At 48.9% G+C, this 23,205-nt stretch overlaps 1 protein-coding gene across 3 annotated transcripts in view; it reads right to left on the reverse strand.

Moving 5' to 3' along the window:
* Positions 1-23,205, reverse strand: part of LOC135396690 (calpain-A-like) — a 110,180-nt gene that overhangs the window by 43,119 nt on the left and 43,856 nt on the right. For all 3 annotated transcript variants that reach the window (XM_064627795.1, XM_064627796.1, XM_064627797.1), the window contains 5 exons: positions 9,671-9,839; positions 8,755-8,871; positions 4,440-4,531; positions 3,795-3,872; positions 3,563-3,726 (listed from right to left, as the gene is read on the reverse strand). In XM_064627795.1, coding sequence (XP_064483865.1) covers positions 3,563-3,726; positions 3,795-3,872; positions 4,440-4,531; positions 8,755-8,871; positions 9,671-9,839 — 620 coding nt within the window. The remainder of the gene's footprint in view (positions 1-3,562; positions 3,727-3,794; positions 3,873-4,439; positions 4,532-8,754; positions 8,872-9,670; positions 9,840-23,205) is intronic.

The following is a 23,205-nucleotide window of genomic DNA, read 5'->3' on the forward strand; positions in this document are numbered from 1 at the left end:
TTATCGAGGGGTGGTTGGAGAATAATGTCGCGGATCTCCGCCGCGGTATCGGCAGGTAAAGCCCCAAGGACATACCCGTACTTGGTAATCTGCGACGAAATGTTTCGGGCGGAAAACTGAGCATCGGCCTGGGCAAACCATAGTTGCGGGTCGTGGGCCCAATAAGGTGGTAGACGCAGGGACAGAGTTCCTTCCACGGAAGGTAAGGGAGCGGTGGGCAAGGGGCCAGACGTGTTCATATCAAGTTCAGTAGTAGTAGTAGTAGTCCGGCCGGAGCGAAGCGTTGGCATTGGAAGTGGCGAGGAAAAGGAGGGCGTTCGCCGTTCGGGTCACCAGATGTGGAAGTCTGAGGAAACGGGTCCACACTTGACTCCGACAGAAAGGGAAAAAACAGTCTTTACTGCGTGGTGCCACTTTGACACTGCCCGAAAAGAACAGCCAGCTCGAGAGGGAAGCAGCAGTCCTCGAGGACCGTGACCATCGTTAGATGGCGGTGGCGCTACAACGTCAACAAGTGTGCATATCGCACGCTGAAGCAAGCAATCTTCTTTTTTCTTGATACTTCAAACGTGGATACGCTACTCAGATGTTTACCGGATGACTAGCATATGGAATGTTACGTCATCGTCAGTCATAATTATTAAAGACGGCGGCCACCAGTATTCATCCCAATGGGAAGAGCGATTTTGGCAGTCCATTCCTGTTGTGTCGTCGCTGGGAACGAGGCTAAGCCGGCGTTCACACGGGGCAACTTTTCGCAGCAACTCGAAGCAACTCAAACCAACGTCTTTCGAGCAATTTCGAGTCCGCGTTCACACGTAGCAACTCTGTAGCTCCACCCACAAGCAACCTCATGGCGACCGGATAATGTGGGTTCGAATCGAACTGGTGGAACCTTTTCTTTAGCTGCTGTTTATCAGACTTCAGTCAGTTTTATTGCGCGAATAGATCGTTGTTACGTTCCAGAAATGGCAACTGAACTGACATGTTTTCATGACACAAAAAAAAAGAAACAGGTATTTCTCAGCTGCACCTGCAGGATTTGAACCCATGAATCCACGAACAAAATCCACAACGCCATCGGGAGTCACGTGGCAATGCTCCCCTCGCTGACTGGCCGGTGCGCGAGCAACTTCTCAAGTTTTCGGTCGGGGAGCGATTCGGAGCAACTCTGAGCAACTCGAGTTGCTGGAGGTTGTCGACTGTCAGCAACTCCAAAGTTGTTCATAGTTGCTGGAAAATGTTGCCCCGTGTGAAGCCTAAGGAGCGCACGGAGACTGATGGTTTGAGAATAACACGGCAAGGTCTGTAGAGGAAACTATGCTCTACACAGCGTCGCCAATCCCTGTTGTCATGCTGTAATCGGCGCTGGTATACACAGGTCGCAATTTTCCTCCTATTTCGCGATTTTTTGCGGCAAATCAAGCCATTAAATTTAAAAAAAAAAAAAATTTTTTCCTTCCAAGGTCTCATGGGATACTTCAACAGGAAAAATAGCAAGACACGTACTTTCGCAGTCATTGCAGGAGAAATAGGGGTAGTGAATATGCGCTTTTTCCGAAATTCGCTACAGTCGAGCGTATGGGTGATCGGGGTGTTCTGTATTTGTTTCTTAGGCTCCAGTTTTAATTCTTGTTATTTCCGATTTAATTTTTTCTCTTTGGTTTTCAATATGACAACCATCCGGCCCAAAGGAACGTGACTCCAGTTGAGCGCTGTAGAGTTACAATTCACCACTATGAATATTAGGTTAATTCGGTTAATATTAAAGTCATATTTAAACGGTGAACAATTCAGCAAAAATATTAACCACGAAAAGTCTAAGAAATTATAACGTTGCACGAATAGACAAACATACCAAAACGTCATTTACGTTGAAAGATGAAAGTCACTGAAAAGGTTAGGTGTTGTTCCAGCCTCAGAACATCAGTTCTCTCATGTCATTTACGTGGCAGAACTACGGGAAGCGACGGAATCTTGTGGTCTTCGTTCTTCGTCCACGCTGTACAGGTTCCAGTGAGGCTCACTGCTAAAGCCCTGCACCATCCGCGGATGGAAGCGTATATCCGCGGATATTCGCAAGAAAATTGCAGGTTCGGATGAAATATGGACGCATGTTGTGACCTGCGGATCAGGAGCGAATCGAATGCAGATAAACCGCAAGACTGCGCCATCAATTTGCTTCATACTGGCGAATGTCAAAAAGCTCATCCGCGAAGGGCTTTAGCTCACACGACAAAAAGTATTACTTAGACCTGGCCATCACCGCTAATCCCAAATTTCCGTCACGGCACCGTGCACACTGGAAACATTGCCATAAACTTCACCACCCAGGATTGCAATACGCGCGTTATGCTACAGAAGAAAATACTGTGGGGCGATTCTACGCGAAACGATCCAGCGGACCTGCTCGGTCCACAGTAGAGGGCGGAGTAGGCCCGCTGGATCGTTTCGCGTGAAATCGCCCTACTGTTCTAGAGCGTAGCTGAGTGTTACCACTGGCGCCGAAAAAACAAACAAGAAAGTCGTGCACTACTTCGTACTATTAAAGCTCAGCTCCGCCGATTTTCGACTGCGACAGAATGGAGCCATGCTTGGGCTGTGCGTTCGTTTCCGCACAGGGAGCATACATGTGAAAAATTTTCACCCATTTGTTTGTAGTTTTTAAGAAAACAATTTTTTAACTTTCCCTGGCACGGCGGTCCTGTGGTCGGCAAACCCTGACCAATCCCGGCTTCGTCCTGGCTTAGCCGCGCTCGTGGCTTGGCTAACGCCAAATCGTCGATGCGATGGCGGAGATCTATGGGCGAAGGTGAATGTTTTGGGTGTGTTCCGTGATAATTGCTGTCGTTAATAGCCTCAAAGATAGTTTTGCCGGTCTTCTTTAACAAGCCTTACAGGGTGGCCTCGTTGTGCAACGACGGCCGTCGTGAGCGGACATTCTGTGCCCGCACTGTGCTTCATGCTACCAACAAGACCTAACACCTAACGTGTGACGTACACTTACGCATTCTCAATAGCTTTGGCAGCGCAATATGCGCGGACTTGTTGCGCGTGCAGAAAGCACCACCAAAGCTATTGAGAACGAGAACGTGCTCGAAGACGAAGTATTCCTTATAAGAAACATGATAAAACGGTGCTGTGGTCCCCGATAGCTCGTGACAGCTATTTCAGCACGATACAGCGGCCATGACGGAGTGTAAACACAAACTGGTTGCCAGGCAGAGCTGGCTAGGTGTGGCTATCCAATCCGCGCAGTTCCAAGTATGACGTCACAAGTGGAACCGCCGCCCGGTAGTTTTTCTCAAATTTCTCACGAAGGAGTATGGAACTTTGGAAAGCAATATGCGTTTATGAATGAAGTTGGGACCACGGTTCTGAATATCACAACGTCTTCATACTTTCGGAACAGCAGCGGAGCTGCACTTTAATGATAAAAGCGTTTTCTGCGTCCTTTCCTTTTAAAACTAGAGCGTCTACCTGTGTACAGCTGCCCATACTTGATATCCGTGCTGTTATAGTTACTTCAGTCATGTACGGAAGCGGGAATTCTGATGGTTACCGTTTTCGATGTCGGACCCTCCCGCGCTGACTCCTGTCACCCAGCTTCCTTCGAAGGTTGCTGTTTCCCAACGCTTTGTGTGAGGGTCTCTCTCGACACATCCGGGCTTCAGGTGACACATGTCCACCATCATAAAGCGCTTCAGGAAATATTCCGTTTCAATCCTGCAACGATTCGTCATGCGACCAAAACGTGAACAGGTTTGCAAGTCCACACTAAACAGCGGACATACCAGAACTCTCCGTCGTCTCGGACAGTTACGCCCAATTCCTCAAGCTTGGCCGGTGAAACTTTATTCCACTCCTCCGAACTGAAACAGGTGTACACTTTAAATCTTATCACACCTTTAAAGGTGTAATAACATGCATGGCGCACGCCTTTTTAGGTGTAATTTTGGTAACTTCATAATGGAGCACGGTTTCGCACAAATTTTCTTTACTCGGGTGTTGTCTGTCCTCCAAAAATTCAGTCTTGCAACATCTCAACATTGTTCAACAGTATTGTAGACACTTGCCCGTGCTCGATTATCGGTAGCGATGCATATATGCATTAGCTCGTACCTACGATATTCAAGACATAATGAAAGCAAGATTTGCACTGACGCTTGATCTTTAGTAATGCTTTCCGAATTTTGTAAAATATCATCCTGGAGATGCAATGATACGCAACCAGGTTGAATGTTCATAGCGCACACCTTTACAGGTGTGAAAAAGTTTACAGTGTACCATGTATTAATTGGCGGAAAGGGAAGAAGCGAGCAATCGATAACCTCTGGCTTTGTCCAACGTTTAAACAATGAGGTGCCTTGTGTACCTCCACTGAATTGGATAACTAAAAAAACACGAGTATTTCAGAAGGAGGATGGCATGGTACTTACACGTCGCTCCAGGGCCCAGTATATTCACTTTGACCCCATGGGTTGCGAAGGCGAACCAGTCTCACTAACTCTTCTGTGTCTTCTAATCTGAACTGCGAAGAACACTATTGTGTACTGCACATTGTAAAGGAAGCACAACCGATTTGCTGCAAACTATTATCGAGAGGTTGGTATCTGCAGCCGGCTACCCCGGAGATGAATGCAAAAATATATTCTGCGCAGTCAACGTGCACCTCCGCAACGAATGACGTACAGACGAAGATAACCATAGAGCTAAGGATGAGACTTGAAATAGGGTCATAGATCCTAATGCCCTATAATAACCATATTGCTGCTGAGCGCTATAAGACGAGGTCTTAAGAAGGAACACAACACATGCGCTAAGCGCATGCTCATATGGTCTCATACCAACAAGCCCAGATTTCGTCACTCTTCCCTATAATAACACCAGCTCCGAAACCGCGTTCAACGTTAAATACTGGATGACTTCAGCTACACTTCAAAAAACGAACCACATAGCACGCCCATTGACGACCGCGGCACAGAATGGCAGAGGTATCACTTATAGTTTGTGAAGAGAGTGGGACGTATACCTTCCTGGGACTCTCTTCTCAGCATGCTCAACGTGGAATTTAAGCGAATGTTATGAACGCGCGTTTCTAGGTAGTTGATGTTGATGTTGAAAATACTAGGGAAAGATTGAATTCGTCACACGACAACTTCGGGCTTGCTTGGACACTTTCATGATAATTCCTTACTGACATTCCTAAGATGGTCAGCACTCTTCAAGATCATGGCAACCCACACACGCTACATTACATCGTGATGCTGGCCCTGCATTTAAATGAAGTATGTTGCGGAAATTGGTAACGTAGCATATTATTAGCCGCGAAAGTGATGTCAGTTCAAGGCGGTGTATTCTCCTCTCCAACTGCGTCCAGATAAGCGCACCCCGGTGCAGCAGCGCAGCATACTTTTGACTTCGACCTACTAGATTTCAGCGGCCATGTCATTTGCAGCCATCCCCAGAGCCGCACTTTCGAGGCTAGCGGCGGCACTAGTCACCGGCCCGCTTATTGGTTCTTCAGTTCCTATTATATCTTGTACTCAAGCTTAGGTTAGGATTTTCGCACACTGAGTACATGTCCCATGAGACATGAGTTCTTGCAAAAAGTGTTACATTGATTACCATCATCATTCCATGTGTCTGAATATGTCTCGAAGTTTCGAAATACGCGCACCGCTCATGTCGTCTGCTATCGCCGCCGCCGCCGCCGCCGCCGCCGCAGTCGTGTGGTAGTGTTGGCTCTGGTGAAAGGGCTTGCCGTTGTCGGCCTCACAGAGGTGGTCAACAAAGGAGAGGAAATTATTTGCGTCCCCAATGTCTTCCTAGTAATCTGCTCTCCTTCCATGAATCATGCCTATACCTGTCATTGGTTAAGGAGTAGCGATGACCCTGCACGTTTAGGTCAGGAGTGGTCTTTTTGAGTTGGCTGGCGCGAAACCCTGAGGCAGTCCCTCCAGCGGCTGTGAAATAGGACGCGAGAGGAAAGCTCCTGATGACTACATGAAAGAAAATCCTGAGTTTGAAGTATCGTCTGCAGCAGCTATTGACTGTTTGTTATGGAAATATGTTTCGTCTCATAATTTCATCATTTAGTTGTATTTCACGCGGTTTCCAGGGAAATGGCTCCTCCCCGTGTAACTCTGTACGGCGGTTACAGCTGCTCATTTGTCGACCCTATTTTTGGAACAAACGTTACAAAATGCCAGAAGTTTCCGAATTTGACAAAACATGTAGAGGGCGGTGGTCTTCCTCTACATGAGCCCCGACCGGCGATGATGGTATGCCACGGAGAGGCGGTGACGGTGGCCTATCTCCATGGCCGCGCCGGTGGAACTGAGAAGCGGGTGCTCCATGCGCGTGGCCATCGTTGTCGTCGTCCAGCGTCCGCTACAGGGGTCCCCTGGCCGTCAGATGCGTTGCTGACGCATCGCAAGAGCTGGAGTCCAGGTAACGCGTCTGGGAAAAGCTGCAGTTGAGGGCGACCGTGGTAGACGTGCAGACGTGGTGACGTGTGGTCGAACAGGGGATCGGCACACGTTGGCGGCATTTCACAGAGGATGGAGACTGGAACAGCGATCCGTCAGGTAGAGACGAGAGAGAGAGAAAGCATCATCGACATGCGTGCCGAAACCGTGGCCCGCGCTCTTCTCGACGCCTGGATCTGCCGACACGGGACCCCTGAACAAATCGTCACCGACCGCGGGGCTCAATTCGAGTCTACCCTCTTCCATGAGCTCTGCGGTCTTCTTGGCACGACGCGAACACGCACTACTGCCTACCATCCTTGTGCCAATGGTCTGGTAGAACGCTTTCACCGGCAGATGAAAAGCTGCTTCCGTGCCCTCCGCCATCCCGAAAAGTGGACCAGCGCTCTCCCACTCATTCTGCTGCACGTACGAGCATGCCTCAAACCGGACTTAGGTTGCTCCGCCGCCGAGCTCGTTTTCGGCACACCACTACGCCTTCCGGCCGACCTCGTCACCCAACAACCTCCCATCTCCTCTGAAAACCAGCCGCAAGCCACAATCCACTCGGAGTACGTCTCGCTCCTCCGTGACGTCTTCAAGACCCTTAGGCCTGCTTCTCCACGGTTCCCTTCTGGCCGGAACTCTTACGTTCCAGCCGCTCTCGCCAAGGCCACACACGTTTTCCTCCGGGCTCCAACACCTCGCAAGTCCCTAGACCCCCCTACACAGGACCCTACCGTGTCATCTCCCGGTCCGAGAAGACCATGGTACTTGACATAGGCGGCCGCAAGGACACAGTTTCGGTCGACCGCGTCAAGCCGGCCTTCGTGGCGAACGAAGATTTTCCCCTTGCCCTCCAGACCATCGACTTTTCGCCTGCCCCTAACCCCAAGCGCGTTTCCTGGGGACCACCTCCATCGATGCGCCTCCGTCGCATCTGACGGCGGGGGGACACCTGTAGCGCATCGTCTTCATCCTCGTCTTCATTCTCATCAGTATCGTCCGCTCGACAACCGCGAGAGCGCGGGAATTAAACATTCGTTCTCATCCCGACCTTCCTTGGTATCAGTTGTCTCTTCTTTGTGGTCCTGACACCACAACTGGTGACCCGGACGAAGAACATTACGTCCGGAGCAATTCGGCCCTTCACCATCCCAAATTTGTGACGACGCCATCGAGCAGCGCTACCTCCGGCACACACGGCCCACCTTCACTCCTACCGCATCTCGGTACTCTTCACTCCTCTTCTCACGCTCTTCACTGCCGGCCGCGACATTCGAGCCTTGGGCTCACCTGCCGGTCGCGGCAGCCGACGCCTTGGCACGCTTCAGCCCGTCTCGGCACCTCACTCACTACACCTGGGACTCTCGAGCTTCGGCTCCCGTGCCGGTCGCGGCACCCCAGGACCACGCCACCAAGCGACTCACTCTCTCTCGCTCGTCTCTACCTGACGGATCGCTGTTCCCGTCCTCACCTACCACAAGGATGACTACCTAGACACGGATCGCTGTTCCCGTCTTCATCCTCTGTGAAATGCCGCCAACGTGTGCCGTGCCCCTGTTCGACCACACGTCACTACGTCTGCACGTCTACCACGGTCGTCCCCAACTGCAGCTTTTCCCAGACGCGTTACCTGGACTCCAGCTCTTGCGATGCGTCCGCAACGCATCTGACGGCCGGGGGACCCCTGTAGCGGACGCTGGACGACGACAACGACGACAACGATGGCCACGCGCGTGGAGCACCCGCTTCTCAGTTCCACCGGCGCGGCCATGGAGATAGGCCACCGTCATCGCCTCTCCGTGGCATACCATCATCGCCGGTCGGGGCTCATGTAGAGGAAGACCATCGTCCTCTACAAACATATCAATGCCGAGAAATGCCCTACGAATCTTCGCAGGAATAAATGCCGAAAACGCGGAACCCTAGTTATAACCTAGTAGGTCCGCGACTTTGACATGTCGAATTTGGGGAAACGCCAGACCAGAATTCGTATCACATGACGTTATTTCTGGGACATATTTGGTCACTCCTGTCTCATGTGGAATTCTATTGTGTGAGGCGTGCTCTCTTGCTTCAAACGACTTCCTCAACAACTTAGTTGCCTACTCGTGTAGAGGTCTTACAGGTAGCATGCGCGCAGAATCTTAACTCCTGCGGTAGTTGAAATTACCCACTCTTGGTAGGACAAAAGCTAAACATGGACTTCAATGACTGATTTCAAAAGCCTACCAGCTCATTGCTACCAAAGGCACCGTTTCTCGTGCGCGCATTCACCTACCTGAGTTACGCCTGTGACGCTGTACTCGTGATTAGCGAAAAGACCGTCATCCTGTTCAATTTCTGTGACCTCTCCACCTTCTGTGACCTGGTCATCGTCATCTCCTCCTGCCTGTTTCTGTTTCCAGGAATGAAAATACATTATGCATCGTACCTCTAGTCTTGTAGAGGTATCGTATTTTCGTGTGTAAAGCAGGTGCGTTGTACATAGTAGCATATGCCGCGAAGAGTCAGTGCACGTTATCAGTCGGAGCACGCTATGCCAACGACATGCACACATGGCTAAAAGACAAACGAAAAGTAATTCACAATTAGGTTAAGAACGGAAGGAGGCTGTCCCAGCTCAACCCGTGTGTTCTAGTGATAACCTTTACTTCTTTTCTTACAAAACGTGTCAAACGTTCCCTGCCTCTCCTGCTTCTTCCCTTTCCGAACAGCCTAATCCCCAACATCTTCACGCGGCGGCGCTGAGCACGTCTGCCTCCAAGAGGCACAGGCGTTGAATTGGGCGTTGGAGCCCCTGGCCGTTCGAAAGGACGACCTTAAAACATCGTTCGACGCCATATCACCCTGGGAAGGCCCCGATGACTCGCCCTATCTACCACATCATGGGAGGCACGGTAATATTGAGTAGAAAACACTGAATAAGTATTTGAAGAAGGGTTCAAATTCCTTTCGGAAGAAGTACTAAGTACGGTATACTAAAACACCAACACAAGTATTTAAAATACAGTATTTTTAGTACGGGACTCTAATGCGTCGCATAATTTGGCTACACGTGATGGACGACCCGCCGTAAGCCATTTCTTCATAACAACATAACTCGTTCTTCGAGAAACAGAATTGGGATGGCCAAAGTCATCGGCATGCATGGAGTGATTCCTGAAATAATTTCTTTATACCATGGTGTGACCTACCACGAAGGAGGCTGTCATTATGGACTTTCTTTCGAAGGCTCTCTTCATGATGCGCCAGGTGTTCTTGGGTAGCGGAATCGCAAGGATCTGTTCAGGGATTCCACCGGTGAAATCTGTCAGTGCTTCCGTGCCTGTGCCTCCTTCCAATGCTCCATACGATCCGTTTAACCTGCAGTTGGGGTTGAAGTACGCACTCAAACGATCTCGTCTCTGGATACCAACAAGCATAGGCGGCAGGGACGGTTAACATGCATTTTTATATCTCATTTTGTTTTTGGTGTCTCGGGGAGGAGGATGCGAAAGGATGACGGAAGGTGCCGAGAAACCCCACAGTTTGCTACTGGTATTTTTCTTTTTTCGATCTCTAGTCGTTTTACAGTATGCTGCGCATCTGCCGTACAGCCACAAAAGGCCCTACTAACTAGAACGAAAATAAGAATACTGAACAATTCACCGAAAACAGAAGAGTAACATTCGTTGTTATTCCTAGCATTACTACTTTTCGGTTTGCAAATTCAGCGCACCCGTGTGAAATTCTAAAGCCTCCCTAAGATGAAAAACTTCGAAGAAGTGGCTACGATTTCAGGGGAAATCAGCAAATTGCTCTTTAGTGAACGACATGTTGAAAGTTTTGCAGAACGCTGCGTTAGCGCATGATGGCGCCGGATTCGGTATAATGCAGTATGATTAACAGCCGGGAAAACCGTACCAGAAGGTCCAACATGTACATGTGAGTTTTACGGACGCTTCGGCACAAAGTTGTGACCCTTACGAATTGGTCGGCCTTTCGCGCGCTATGCGCAGAAAGCACCCGCGAAGACACGTCTGCAAATCAGATGACTCAAGGCATTGAGAAAGCGCTTCGTTCCTCTAGCAAGCTTGTGAAGGTGGTCCCTGGTCATCTTGGCTCAAACCCACGGGGGGAGCAGCTGCGAGCGTGCGGTCGGCGAGCTGAGCGCAAAGCGCGTCGGACTGGGCTGTTGGAGGATGTGGCGGAGGCTCGGCGTATGAACAAGTTGGTGACTAAGGGAATGGAGTCTGTTGACCGAAAACGTTGTCGGCGGTTCTGTGAAATGCTGTCGCCTTTTCATAGTCCTGCGAAAGTATAGCGGATCGCTTGATGTTTAAGAGAGCCGAACCTGACCGCGACCCGATAGGTGCTCTAGCGCTGTTCTCTTCTACGCCAGAAAGTGAAGTGGCTCTGGCTTTCTGCCAGACCATGGGCACTCATTCCGTGGCAGCCTGTTCACCGGCTTTCATGAGCCACATGACCTATTTGACAGAACAGAATGAAGCTAGTCCAGTCATCACTGATCCGGACATGGACAGTGACTTTTCGCTCTCGGGGTTTAAGAACGCTCTCCTCCTGTCATGTGTTCCCCAGGCCCGGACAATACCACGTACCTGGCTATCCGTAATCTGGATGTGCGATGTCAGAGGTGCCTGCTCGAGGTATTTAACACGTCCCGGAGAACAGGGAAAGTACCTGACAGTTGGAAGCATGCGCGGGTTGTCCCACTACTGAAGCCGGGAAAATCGCCCTCTCAGCTCTCTTCTTTCAGGTCAGTGAGCTTGACTAGCTGCCTTGGCAAGTTGTTGGAGCGCATGATCCTCCACAGAATCGAGTGGTGTCTCGAGAGGCACTCCTACTTCCCGCAGGAAATGTCTGGATTCCGCCAGCACAGGTCTTCCATGGACTCGGTTCTTGACTTCATTACGTCGGTGGAAGAAGAAAAGGCGCGCAAGAAGACAGTGGTGGCTGCGTTTCTTGATGTTAAACGCGCTTACGACACCGTGAGTCATGCCTCCGTTCTCCATCTCCCTCACCCAAGCTGGCCTGCCCTCCAGAGCTCTCTCATGGATTAAGGACTTCCTCCATGGGAGGCAACTATTTGTTCGCACCAGTCAAGGGGATACAGAGCATGTATCGATGACCCATGGAGTTCCACAGGGGAGCGTATTGAGCCCAATTCTGTTTAACGTGGCCATGACTGATATTCGGGGCTGCATTGGAAAGAAACTGTCAATTTCGATCTACACGGATAACATCTGCATTGGGACCAGCGGAAAATCCCGTCCGGCCATCCAGCGGCGCCTGCAACACGCTTTGAACACTATTGAGCACTACCTCACAACGGCCGACATGGACATCTCGACTGAAAAGGCCGTGGTACTCCCGTTTACGAGAAGGGGCATGCACCCATTCCCTCTTACAGTTGCAGGTGTACAGCTGAGGAGTGCACTTTTTCATCGCTTCCTAGGTGTTACGGTAGACGCCATGCTTTCATCGGTGCACACAGCTATAGCAAGCACATAGCTATAGCAAACACATAGAGAGCTTGGAAGCCAAGGTCCACCGATGGATTGCGGTGATGAGGCATCTTGCAGATATGAAGTGGGGCAGTACCATGGCGTCGCTTTTGGCCGTCCACCGAGCTTTGGTTCGCGCGTCACTTGCATAGTTTGCCTGTGTTGAACGGTCTCCCACCTTCCTCAGTCCATAAGCTTCAGTGCCTCCTGGCGCGCAGACTCCGAATGTACTTGGGAGTCCCTCGGACGGCTGAGACCCATATGGTCATTACTGAGGCTAAGGAAGCCCCGCTTGAAGTGCTTCGCTACGGGGAGACGTGTCGGCAGTACCTCCGCCTTGTAGCTCAGCATCGGCGGCATCCGCTAGTTAGGAAGCTTCGGAGACGCAAGCACAGCAGTGTACACCCATGTGTGCATCAAATGAAGGCTAGCACACCTGACTTTGTGGTCGCACCCACAGCTCCCAGCACTCCTCCTTGGACTTTTCCGATGCCCTGCATTTCTCTGTCGGTGCCTGGGCTAACAGGAAGGAAAGGCAACGTCGCTGCGTGCGTGACGAAGCAGCTCACTCTCAATATGATGAGCTCGTGTTATGATACTTCCACCGCAGTTTTCACGGACGACTCAATCACGAGGGGAAGTTCGTCGTCTGCCGTTGTTTTTCCCTCCGAGTCAATTTCAGATAGACATCATCTCCCACATAAAACATCGTCAACATGCACTGAGCTTTATGCTATTCTTTTCGCTTTGCGGAAAATTACTGACAGCCCCGTTTGCTCCTGGGTCGTTATGACAGATTCCACATCTGCACTGCAATGTGTGCCAACTATGGGGCTTTGCGGCTTCCTCAGTCCTGTAGTCATTGAAATTCTACAAGTATACTAGAAAGCAAGCGCACAGGGCCACTCTATCGTCTTCCAGTGAATCCCGAGTCATGTGGGCATCAGCGGAAACGAGGACGCAGATCGAGCAGCCGCAGCCGCGCACCAGTACACCCGGCGTGTCCCCATCATTTTGTCTCGGGGGGATCGCCGCTACCTCGTCTCAAGCCTCACTGGCCCGATGATGCAGCCTCAATCGCAACGTGACATCACCACCCACTCTCTGCTTTACTCCGTTATCCTCAGCGTGTCCATTACTCTCCCCCGTCGAGTGCCGCGTTCCTTTGCCACACTCTTCCACCGTATGAGACTTACTGTGGCGTTCACACCGGCCTTCAAACACCTCCTCGGTGTCGGCGCGTCCAGCCTCTGTTCCACGTGTGGTGTGCGCGGTGACCTCCATCACGTCCTCCTGGTCTGCGGAGAGTACTATCGCGAGCGCGCCTTCATGGAAACTGCTCTCCAACGCGTCGATCAACGCCAGTTCGACTTAGCCAAAATTATGGGGCCATGGTCGGAGCCCTCACCTCTGATGCAAGGCCTACGAGCTGTTGCTGAGTTCCTCTCCAGCACAGGAGTAATGGAGGAACTCTAACCGAACACTTTTCCATCATCATCACTTTCTAATCCATTCTACAAGCGCAATGGGGCAGTGTACCGCCATAACGGCGGAGAATGACCCAGCTCATCATCATCCCATTTATGTGTGTGTGTGTGTGTACATGTGAGTACCATTCGTTGTGCCTTTTCGCTTACATTCCGTGTTAAGGGAGACTTCCTAAGCATTCGAAAAATGTTAGGTCAGTATAATACCGAACACGAAACACCCCCTTGATACCGAACACAAATAGCAATAGCAAACCGAAATGCGAAAAGCAGAAAACAGAGCTCCATACTACGACAGTTCGTCCGGAGGAGCATAATGTGACGTCACCCAGCATTGTTGTCTGCTTTGAAACCTGCATTCTCCCTTGCCCGATGCCGTATGAGGTCTGCCGCGTGTTGCTCTCAGTGCCCTCCTGCTTCACAGAGGCGAAGCGCGCGCTTCGTAGTACCTTTGTTTAAATAAAATATGCGCAGTTTTGGAACGAGATATTTCGTACACATTCTCCTGACATCCCAAAGTATACGGATATACCACAACCTTTGTGGTGACTTTGTTGCAGTGGAAAGTACTCTAAGCCTGAAGGATGTGGCGGCACCCTATGTGCTCTAACCTGCATTATGTTTAATGTTTAATGTCAAATACCTCAAACGCACTGAGGCTTGATGCAAGTCGCGCGCAATCGCGATTAGACAGCGATCGTGATCGCCTACAGCTGCTGATAGAGCGAGTCTCGACGACCGAGATCAACAACGGGGACACGTGTTCCCCGTTCGTGAACGGGATTAAGATTACGCACTTGAAGAAGGATTGGCGCAGTAGCTCCCTTTCTCCCTCGCCTGCTCGCTTGTCGCCTTCAGAGGTGGGCATCCTCACGAGGGAAGGTAAGGATGAGGGGTCACCTCACAAGGTGAGGGCCACCCTCACCTCACGTGCATTGAGGTGAGCTGAGGTGAGGTGAGCTGAGGTGAGGTGAGGTGCGGAAAAATACCAAAAGAGAGATTGAGGTGTGGTAAGGTGAAGAAACTTTTTCGATAGGGAGGTTGGGGCGTAGTGAGTTGAGGAAAATTTTCGAGAAGGAGGTTGAGGTGAGGTGAGGAAAATTTTCCAATAAGGACGGTGAGATGAGATGAGATGAGGCGAGGCGAGGCGAGGCGAGGAAAATTGAAGGAGAAGGTTGAGGTTGAGGAGATGCAGCTATTTTCAATTGCGCGATCGCTTAAAAGGGCACGGAGAGACAGTTGAGTCACATACATGATAGATATGTCACATCAAATACAAATACAAGTGAATATAGCGTATATGTGCTTTATCTATTGAGTTTCGATTTCAATACAGTCAAACTAGTCAGTTGAGTCAGATACATGATGTGTCAGATGCATGGACAAGTCAATATAGTTTGTGTGCTTTGTGTGTTTAGATTTCACCGAAGCCAAACTAGTCATTCTGCAAGCAGATATGTTTGGAATATTTGGGAACGATAATACCTAACAACGAATGACCTCACCAGAGACTGTTGTAAGAAATGGAGGCAACAACACGCGCTTCTAACGCAATAAGCGCACATACTGGCGTATATTCCGTATTTGCACAAGTTGACCGTTTAGTAACCAACTGTCAGCAATGAAGGTAGGTGAGAAGGAACAAGAGGTGTGTGTGTCCTCATAAAGTAATTTTAATAGGAAGTCAAGACATAAGCCACCAGTAATCTGTTCAATTCGCCTATACATGGTGGCTTCAAAACCAGGGTCTTTAAGACAAGGCCCCAAAGTTCTGGTACACATGAATACGTCTGCTATTTAAATAATATTGATCGATAATATAAAGTCATAACAGACAAAAATGCAAAATATACAAGTGAAAATGTAGCTGCGCACCATCTTGAAAACGACCTTCGCAGCTCCATTATCATTCTCGCTTGAAAGATACTCGTTAAAAGCAATTCTTGTTTTGCCAGTATGAAAAACAGAAACAGCTCAAAATTGCTCGGTGAAATATTTCACAACCATACTTCCACAATCCAAGAAGCCATTGCGGGTAGACAGCCAGTGATCAACGACGTGATGGGCATGGAATTTTCAGTTGCCAAATTCTGGGCTGCCGTACGCCTCCGACGTGCCAACTCCTTGCCAGGTGCAGACTGCATCACTTGTCGGGCCATACAAAATCTTTGTGATGAGGGTGTTTCCTGTATGCGTCATGTCTACAACAAATCATGGAGAAACGGGGAAGTGCCGGCAAGCTGGAAAGATGTGTTAGTTGTCCCTCTGTTAAAGCCAAACAAGCAACCTTCTGATCTCTTCTCCTTTCGTCCTGTCAGCCTGACAAGTTGTCTCGGTAAAGTTTTGGAGCGGATGGTACTGCATAGGCTAGAATGGTGGCTTGATGGACATGGAGCTTTCCCTGCAGAGATGATAGGTTTCCGTCGCCATTGCAGCGCCATGGATTCGGTCCTAGGCCTTGTCACCTCCGTCGAACAAGCCAAGACTCCGAAGAAAATTGTCATGGCGGTTTTCCTGGCCGTCAAAAGAGCTTACGATACCGTACCTACACGCACTGCTGCAAGCCTAGGCCTCTGACAGAATGTTCTTGCGGCTGGCGGATTTTCTGCGCGACAGAACAGTCTCTGTTCGCACGCATAAGGGGTCCATGCGGAATATCGGTGTATACTTGCGCGAAGCCTGAGGATATGTTTTGGTGTGCCGACAGCCGCGGAAACTCGAATGGTGATAGCCGAAGCCGGTGAGCTACCGATAGAAATCCTACGGCAGATGGAAACAATTCGCCATTACCTGCGCCTCAGAACGCACCACCGTCGTCATCCCCTTCTAGCAAAAATTTATGGGCGAAGCCAAAGTGCTGATGGAAGTGAGGCCAAAGCTTCCTCCGTTCATAATCCACCCAACAGTTCCCACGACCCCTCCGTGGTCGCTTCCGCTCCCGTCACTCTCCCTCACCTTACTGTCCCTGGACTCAATGTTCCAAAGCATCAAGTGCCACCTGTAGTTCTCCAGCAGTTGGTAGAGGACATGATGCACCTTAAATATCGTGACCACACTGCCGTCTTCACTGATGGATCTTCCACACGGGATGGTTCGTCATGTGCTTTTGTTGTCCCATCAAATGCAGTCACACGTGGATATCGTCTGTCACATCGTACGTTGTCAACATCGGCGGAGCTGTATGCCATTCTACTGTTTCTACAGCAGGTCTCCCAACTTCCTCCACTTCCACTTCCTCCAACTTCCTCCTGGGTGGTATACACCGATTCGCGGGCTGCTCTACAATGTGTGGCAACCATGGGGCTTCGTGGGTCTCTAGCCCCCATCGTGGTAGACATTCTCCACCAAGTTCGGCGTCTACATGATGAGGGTCATCGTATATCCCTGCAGTGGATTCCAGGTCACTGCGGTCTAAAGGCTGGTTCACACTGCCACGTTCACGCTTACGGGCTACGGGTCAGTGGCGTAGCCACGGGAGGCTAGGGGGGGCTCGAGGTCCCCCTACTTGCCACGGACCGACCCACACAAATTGTGCAAATCCGAGAACATAATACATGTGTGTGGGGGGGGGGGGGGGGACCAGTGTGACGATCGCGAAAGTTCTTGCAGTTCATGGTGTCTATCTAAGAAGCACTCTTGAATGGTTTTCAAAGTATGAGCTTTTCAAAATACTTCCAATCTCGTGACACCCCTCATTTGTCATGACAGCCTATACATGTAATCGTACTGTGAACGTCTAAATCAACTATTTTCGTTCCTTTTTTTAATCCTCAGTTTGCAGTGTGCACAAGTATGTGTGTGTTGTCGACACAGGATCAGCGGGGGGGGGGCGAGTTTTTGTATCGAGCCCCCCTACCTTGGAGGTCTGGCTACGCCACTGCTACGGGTTGCGCTTACGTATTACCCATCTCGTTGTCGGCTGCGTTCCTCCATCGTTTACATTACTACGTTTCGGCGCTCCGTTCCTCCAATGAGGATCGGCCTCCTAGAGCGCCATCCTTCCGAAGAAAAGTGAAATAGAGCCACAGAATAGCATGGCGTCCAGCGTCCAGCACCCCGATGCTGGGTGCTTGGGAAGACAATCAGACATTCCTTGACGATGTTCTTAACTGTTAATGTTCTTAATTTAACGCCATCGTCGACAGTGCTACGTACAACTCGCTACTTCAGACAGATTCATTGAGTGAAGATATCACCTGACAGACCCTCTGCTATGCTAATAGACGAGTTCAGAAAATCCCAGAGTGCTTAGCGCCGCTTTGAACTGTGGAAGTTTACTAACACGAAAGAAACGGGTGGCCTCCAAACTGTTCCGATTTCTCCCCTACCGGCCCATTGTCTACGACGTGTCAAGGTCAGCGAAAGCAAAATGTGAAGGATTATTCTTCGCTCCCCGCTGCGCAAGCGCCAGGATGCAATGCATGCGCAAAGAGCACTGGGATTTTCTGAACTCGTCTATTGTCATCCATGAGTTTTCTTTTTTCGTGGCATCCCTGTAGTCGCTCCTTTTGCTATTGTATAGCCAGAAGCGTATACGAAGAGGGGAGTCAAGTCCTGTAGATCACAAACCCAAAGCCCGTAATGACATTATCATCAGACCAGCGGACAAGGGTGGCGGTACAGTGGTTCTCAATACATCCGACTACATCGCAGAAGCGGACAGGCAGTTGAGTGACCGCTCGTTCTACAGAGCTATCGATCAGGATCCAACCCCTTCCTTTTGTCTTCTTATTAATAAGAAAATTGATGAACTCGTCACTAGTAAACTTATCCCGTCCCACATTTCCAAATTCTTGCGTCCTAAGAACGTCACACCAGGTAATTTTTATCTTTTGATCAAAGTTCATAAACCCAATAACCCCGGGAGGCCCATTATTTCAGGAATAAACACACCGACAGAGAATTTATCCTTAGTTGCTGACCACTGCATCAAACACATCCCACCCCTTCTCCCATCCTTTGTCAAAGACACACACGATTTTCTTTCCAAAATTAACGCTGTCCATGACCATTTCAGTAACCATGCTGACAATTTGTTGGCAACAATGGATGTCGTTTCGCTATACACTAATATTCCTAATGACGAGGGTCTCTCTGCTGTTGAACAGTTCCTTAATTCTCACCCTTCCGATATTCTTCCCATGCCCGCTATCATCCCCCTTTTAGAACTAGTTTTTGGCTGTAATAACTTCGTATTCAACGATCAACACTTCGTCCAAATTCATGGCGCTGCCATGGGCTCCCGGGTCTCACCTAATTATGCCAATTTATTCATGGGTCGTTTTGAAAACTTAGCCCTTAATTCTTTCCCCCTTAAGCCACTCATATATCTCAGGTTCATCGACGACATTTTTGTCCTCTGGTCTGGTGATGAGGCATCTTTGCAGTCATTTTTTGATCACTTCAATTCTCTGCATAGCAAAATTAAATTTACCTGTAACTATTCAAGGTCATCCATCAACTTCCTTGATGTGACAGTGTCATGTAAATCTGGTAGGCTGACCACTGAACTATACAAGAAACCAACGGACAAGCGCCAATATCTCCACTATGAAAGCTATCATCCTAATCACCAGAAAAGGAGTATTCCATATGGTCAGTTCTTGCGCCTGAAACGAATCTGCTCAGATCAGACTGATTTTGTAAAACATGCTCAGCAAATGGTATCTGATTTCCAAAAAAGAAATTACCCACTTGAACTCATTCATGACTCTGTTGCCAAGTCATCTAGCCTATCCAGGGAGTCCTTATTCACCCCGAAACGCAAAGAAGACTTAAGTAATGTAGTTTTATCCACTACATATCATAAATCACTTGTCAATACCAATTCCATTCTTAGACGCCACCTCAATATATTACATGCTGACGAGCAATTAAAGGAAGTTTTTCCGACTCCCCCATTAGTAGCATTCCGTAGATCCAAAAATTTGCGCGACATCCTCACGTCATCATGCATCATGAAGCGCTCGCCGGGTTGTTATCCCTGTGGTAGTGCACGGTGCCAGACCTGTAAATTTATCGCACCGTCCACCATTGCCCGTAGTACTTTGGGTGACTTCTGTTTGAAAATTCGTCATTCACTCCACTGTAATTCACCCAATATTTGTTACTTGATATTCTGCTGCAAGTGCAATTCACAATACATCGGTGAAACCTCCAACACAATGAGAAAAAGATTTTACGGCCACAAATTTGATATCCTAAATGCCCGCCAAACTCCTGTCGCCATTCATTTCAATCAACCTAATCACGATTTTGAAACTGATTTGAAAATTATATTGTTAGAATCTGGGTTCCGCACCGACATCAAACGTAAGAATAGGGAGTCCTACTTAATTTCGCAATTCAAGTGTCTCGCACCAAATGGTCTGAATCTTAGTCCTGGCTCGTTATATCCGCTTATGTAAATTTAATAGTTATATATCTATATTTATTTGTGCACAATTCTTGAATCTTCGCTTCAGTCATCGTCTGGCACTCCGTTAGATAATCCGTTACCTTCCCCTTTGTCCATTCTGGGCCACTCGTTTCCCATACTCCTGACCCCCCCTTCCGCGAAACTGGGTTGGCGAGCCTTTTTGTTCACAATAACACCTTTTACTGTTCTTAAACGGTTAGAGGTCACTTATCCGTCTGCCCAGCTATTCATTGTACACAGACATGTGGCACCATATCTCCTTCCCCTTCCCTTTCTTTGTACAGCAGTATGTTTAGTCGTGTATATGGCTATACTATATATACTTATGTGTGTCACCACTTCACTTTGTACCTGAGGAAGCGTGGACCTCCACGCGAAAGCTTGTACAAATTAAACTTAAACAAAAATCTTCAGTGTCGGTTTCTGTGTATTGTATAGCCAGGAAAACTTCTCAACCTGGAGAATAAGAGCTTCTAAGACAGCCAATGTTTCCGCCATCTTTGCAAGAAGACGCGCGAGACAAAACGCATGCGCGGCATCCGAACTTTTCTGCCATCCTATTGGCCAGTGCGCTTACGGTTACGGAGCTTGCGGGAGAAAAGTTGAAGTTGCCTCAACTCCTTGCGGAAACGATCTTGCGGACGCCGTCTCTTCGTCGTCATGGCAACCCCCACCGTAAGCGCCCGTAACCCGTAGCCGCAAGCGTAAACGTGACAGTGTGAACCAGCCTTAAGAGGCAATGAGGAGGCTGACAGAGCAGCGACGGCTGCCCACGAGTCCCCGACAGCCGTACCCATTGTGCTCTCGAGCGGCGACAGAAGGGCCTTACTAATTGCATGGTTTCAGCCCCTGACTCTGCAGCAATGGCGCCGGAATATCACGGCTCGATCTCTAATGCATTCGGTAGATCCAAATCTGTCGTTTTCTTTCCCTGCCCGTCTCCTACGCCGTTTTACCTCACTCCTGCGTAGACTGCGGCTCAATGTTGCTTTCACCCCGCAATTCAAGTGTATGATCCGATGCTGTGACACGGGCCTCTGTTCCACCTGCGGTGTCGTGGCGATCGCCCAGCACATTCTTATGGAATGTTCACTCTACTGCGCGCAAAGGCGGACATTGTGTGGTGAGCTTGCCCACATCAGCAAGATGCCGTTCACCTTAGCTGCACTCATTGGCCCCCTATTGTGCTCCATCGTCGGGTTCTTCACCTGTTCACGAACTTCCTGTCGTCCACTGGATTGCTTCAGACGCTTTAGTTCTTTGCATCGATTGAGAAGTTACCCGTCAAAAAGAACTCGTTACAGGTTAAGTTACCGTGTGCAAAATGTAACTAAGTTAATAACGAAGTTCTTCAGTCTGAAATGTAACTCGCAGTTACTGAGTGACTTAACAAAAAGAACGAGTTACATCCAAGTTACTTCAGACACAAAATATCATTAAGCAGGTGCAGCGCGCGGGAGCAGTAGAGTTACACCTTCAGTTGCCTGCGGAGGAATGCAACACGCTTAGATAGTTTATGTCCAACAATAGACATCTCCCTGTTTGTAAACAAATGACGTCATAGTGTTCGACAGCGCCACAAATTTGCTAGAACTGAAGTACGCTCGACGCTAGAGGTGAACAAGGTCGCGCCCGAAAGCCACGGTCTTGAGGGGATTACGATATGGTCCCATAAAGGGACGCGACCCTCGGTCCTGTTTTTCTTTCAATGGGAGCCAGCGAACAAGTGCCCGTCAGTGGAACCCAGCCCTCTCCTTCCGATTTGTTTCGGTTTCAGTCTGTCTATACCAATGTCATGATGACGTTTCTCTGGTATAGGTCTATTCGAACGCTTTGCATCTTACTCCCTGTGGGCGCAGAATGGTTCAGCTTCATTTCAATGGAAGTAAGAACCGCTACGGTTCTTACTTTCTGAATGAAATACTGTCATTGATTGAATATCACGTTTTATGGCAAAAAAGTACCATGAAGGAACCGGAGAGAAAGCAAGAAAATATGTGGACGTGAGTTAAAAGCGAGTTAAAAGTAACTTGGAACTTAAGTTACTTTGGCAAAATTACCTGAAAAAGGAACGAGTTCCTCTGAAAGTTACCACGGTGCAAAAGTACCGAGTTAAGTTACAAGTTACCAAAAAAAGGAACTTAATTACAGTAACGAGTTACTTCTAACGAGTTACCTCGAACTCTGGTTGTTTGTGTTTTCATCCTTCCTTCATCATCTTCACATAATGTTCCCGTGCAATGGGGTAGGGTACCGCTCCACCGCGGTGAAACACCCCATCTCATCGTCATCATTTATTGTTGTTGTTGTTGTTCTTGGCGGTTAGTGCAACTCTACCCAAGTACCTTACGTCCAATTTTTACTGATCGCACATGTAGTGGACACTTGATAAAAGAGAATGAACGAAGCAATGTAATGAATCTTAATAGTGAGCACTTGTAACTTTTTGTCAGGAATCAACCAACGAAGCAGTTCAAAGCCAACTACGACACATTACCTACACCTACAGATTCCTAGTAGAAAGAGTAGTTGTAAAGTGAAAACATTTCATGGGAACAGGTTAATTTGAGACGAGACAAAAAATTATGGCAAGTAGGTGGAGCTGAGATGAGGTGAATACATTTTATTATGATGGGTGAGGTGAGGAAAATACTTTAGAAACAAGGTTGAGGTGAGGTGAGGCGAGGGAAAATTTACAAGAAATGAGGTGGCATGAGGTGAGGAAGGTGTACGACAAAATACTGGTGAGGTGAGGAACAGAAAAATGTGGCGCAAGGCGAGGTTTTAAAACAAGGCTGAGGTTAGGAGAATTTTTTTGAGGAATATGATGAGGTGAGGAAAAAATTCACCCAAAAATTCAGGTGAGGAAACACATCTGGGACTAAAATTGAGATGAGGGCATTTGCCTACTTTTGCTCGCCTTTGCCGGTTCTGCTCTGGTAAGGTGGGGGGGGGAGGGGCTCGCAACAAGAACACAACACGGACAAACACCGAAATGGCTGCCCTCATAGATGCCATTTGTTTTAATGTGAATTTCATTTAAGCAGACATTTTCGAAACCAATGTTTCCTCTTGATTTAAAACTTCAGTGGGTATCGTACCAAGCTCTAGCCAGACGACGGGAAATGAAAACCTGGATCCCGAGTGTGACGTACGGAAGGCGCAGGCATATTCTCTGATCCGGATTGTGCGCGACAGTGCGTTTGCGGTATTATACCCAAAACGCACCGATGCAGGATCCACATCGCGCGCATTGTGATTAGGCAGCGATTATGATCGCCCTCAGGTGCGGACAAAGCGAGTCTCGGCGACAGAGATCA

Source organism: Ornithodoros turicata, chromosome 6 (genome assembly GCF_037126465.1).
Source record: "Ornithodoros turicata isolate Travis chromosome 6, ASM3712646v1, whole genome shotgun sequence".
Classification (NCBI taxonomy): Eukaryota; Metazoa; Arthropoda; class Arachnida; order Ixodida; family Argasidae; genus Ornithodoros; species Ornithodoros turicata.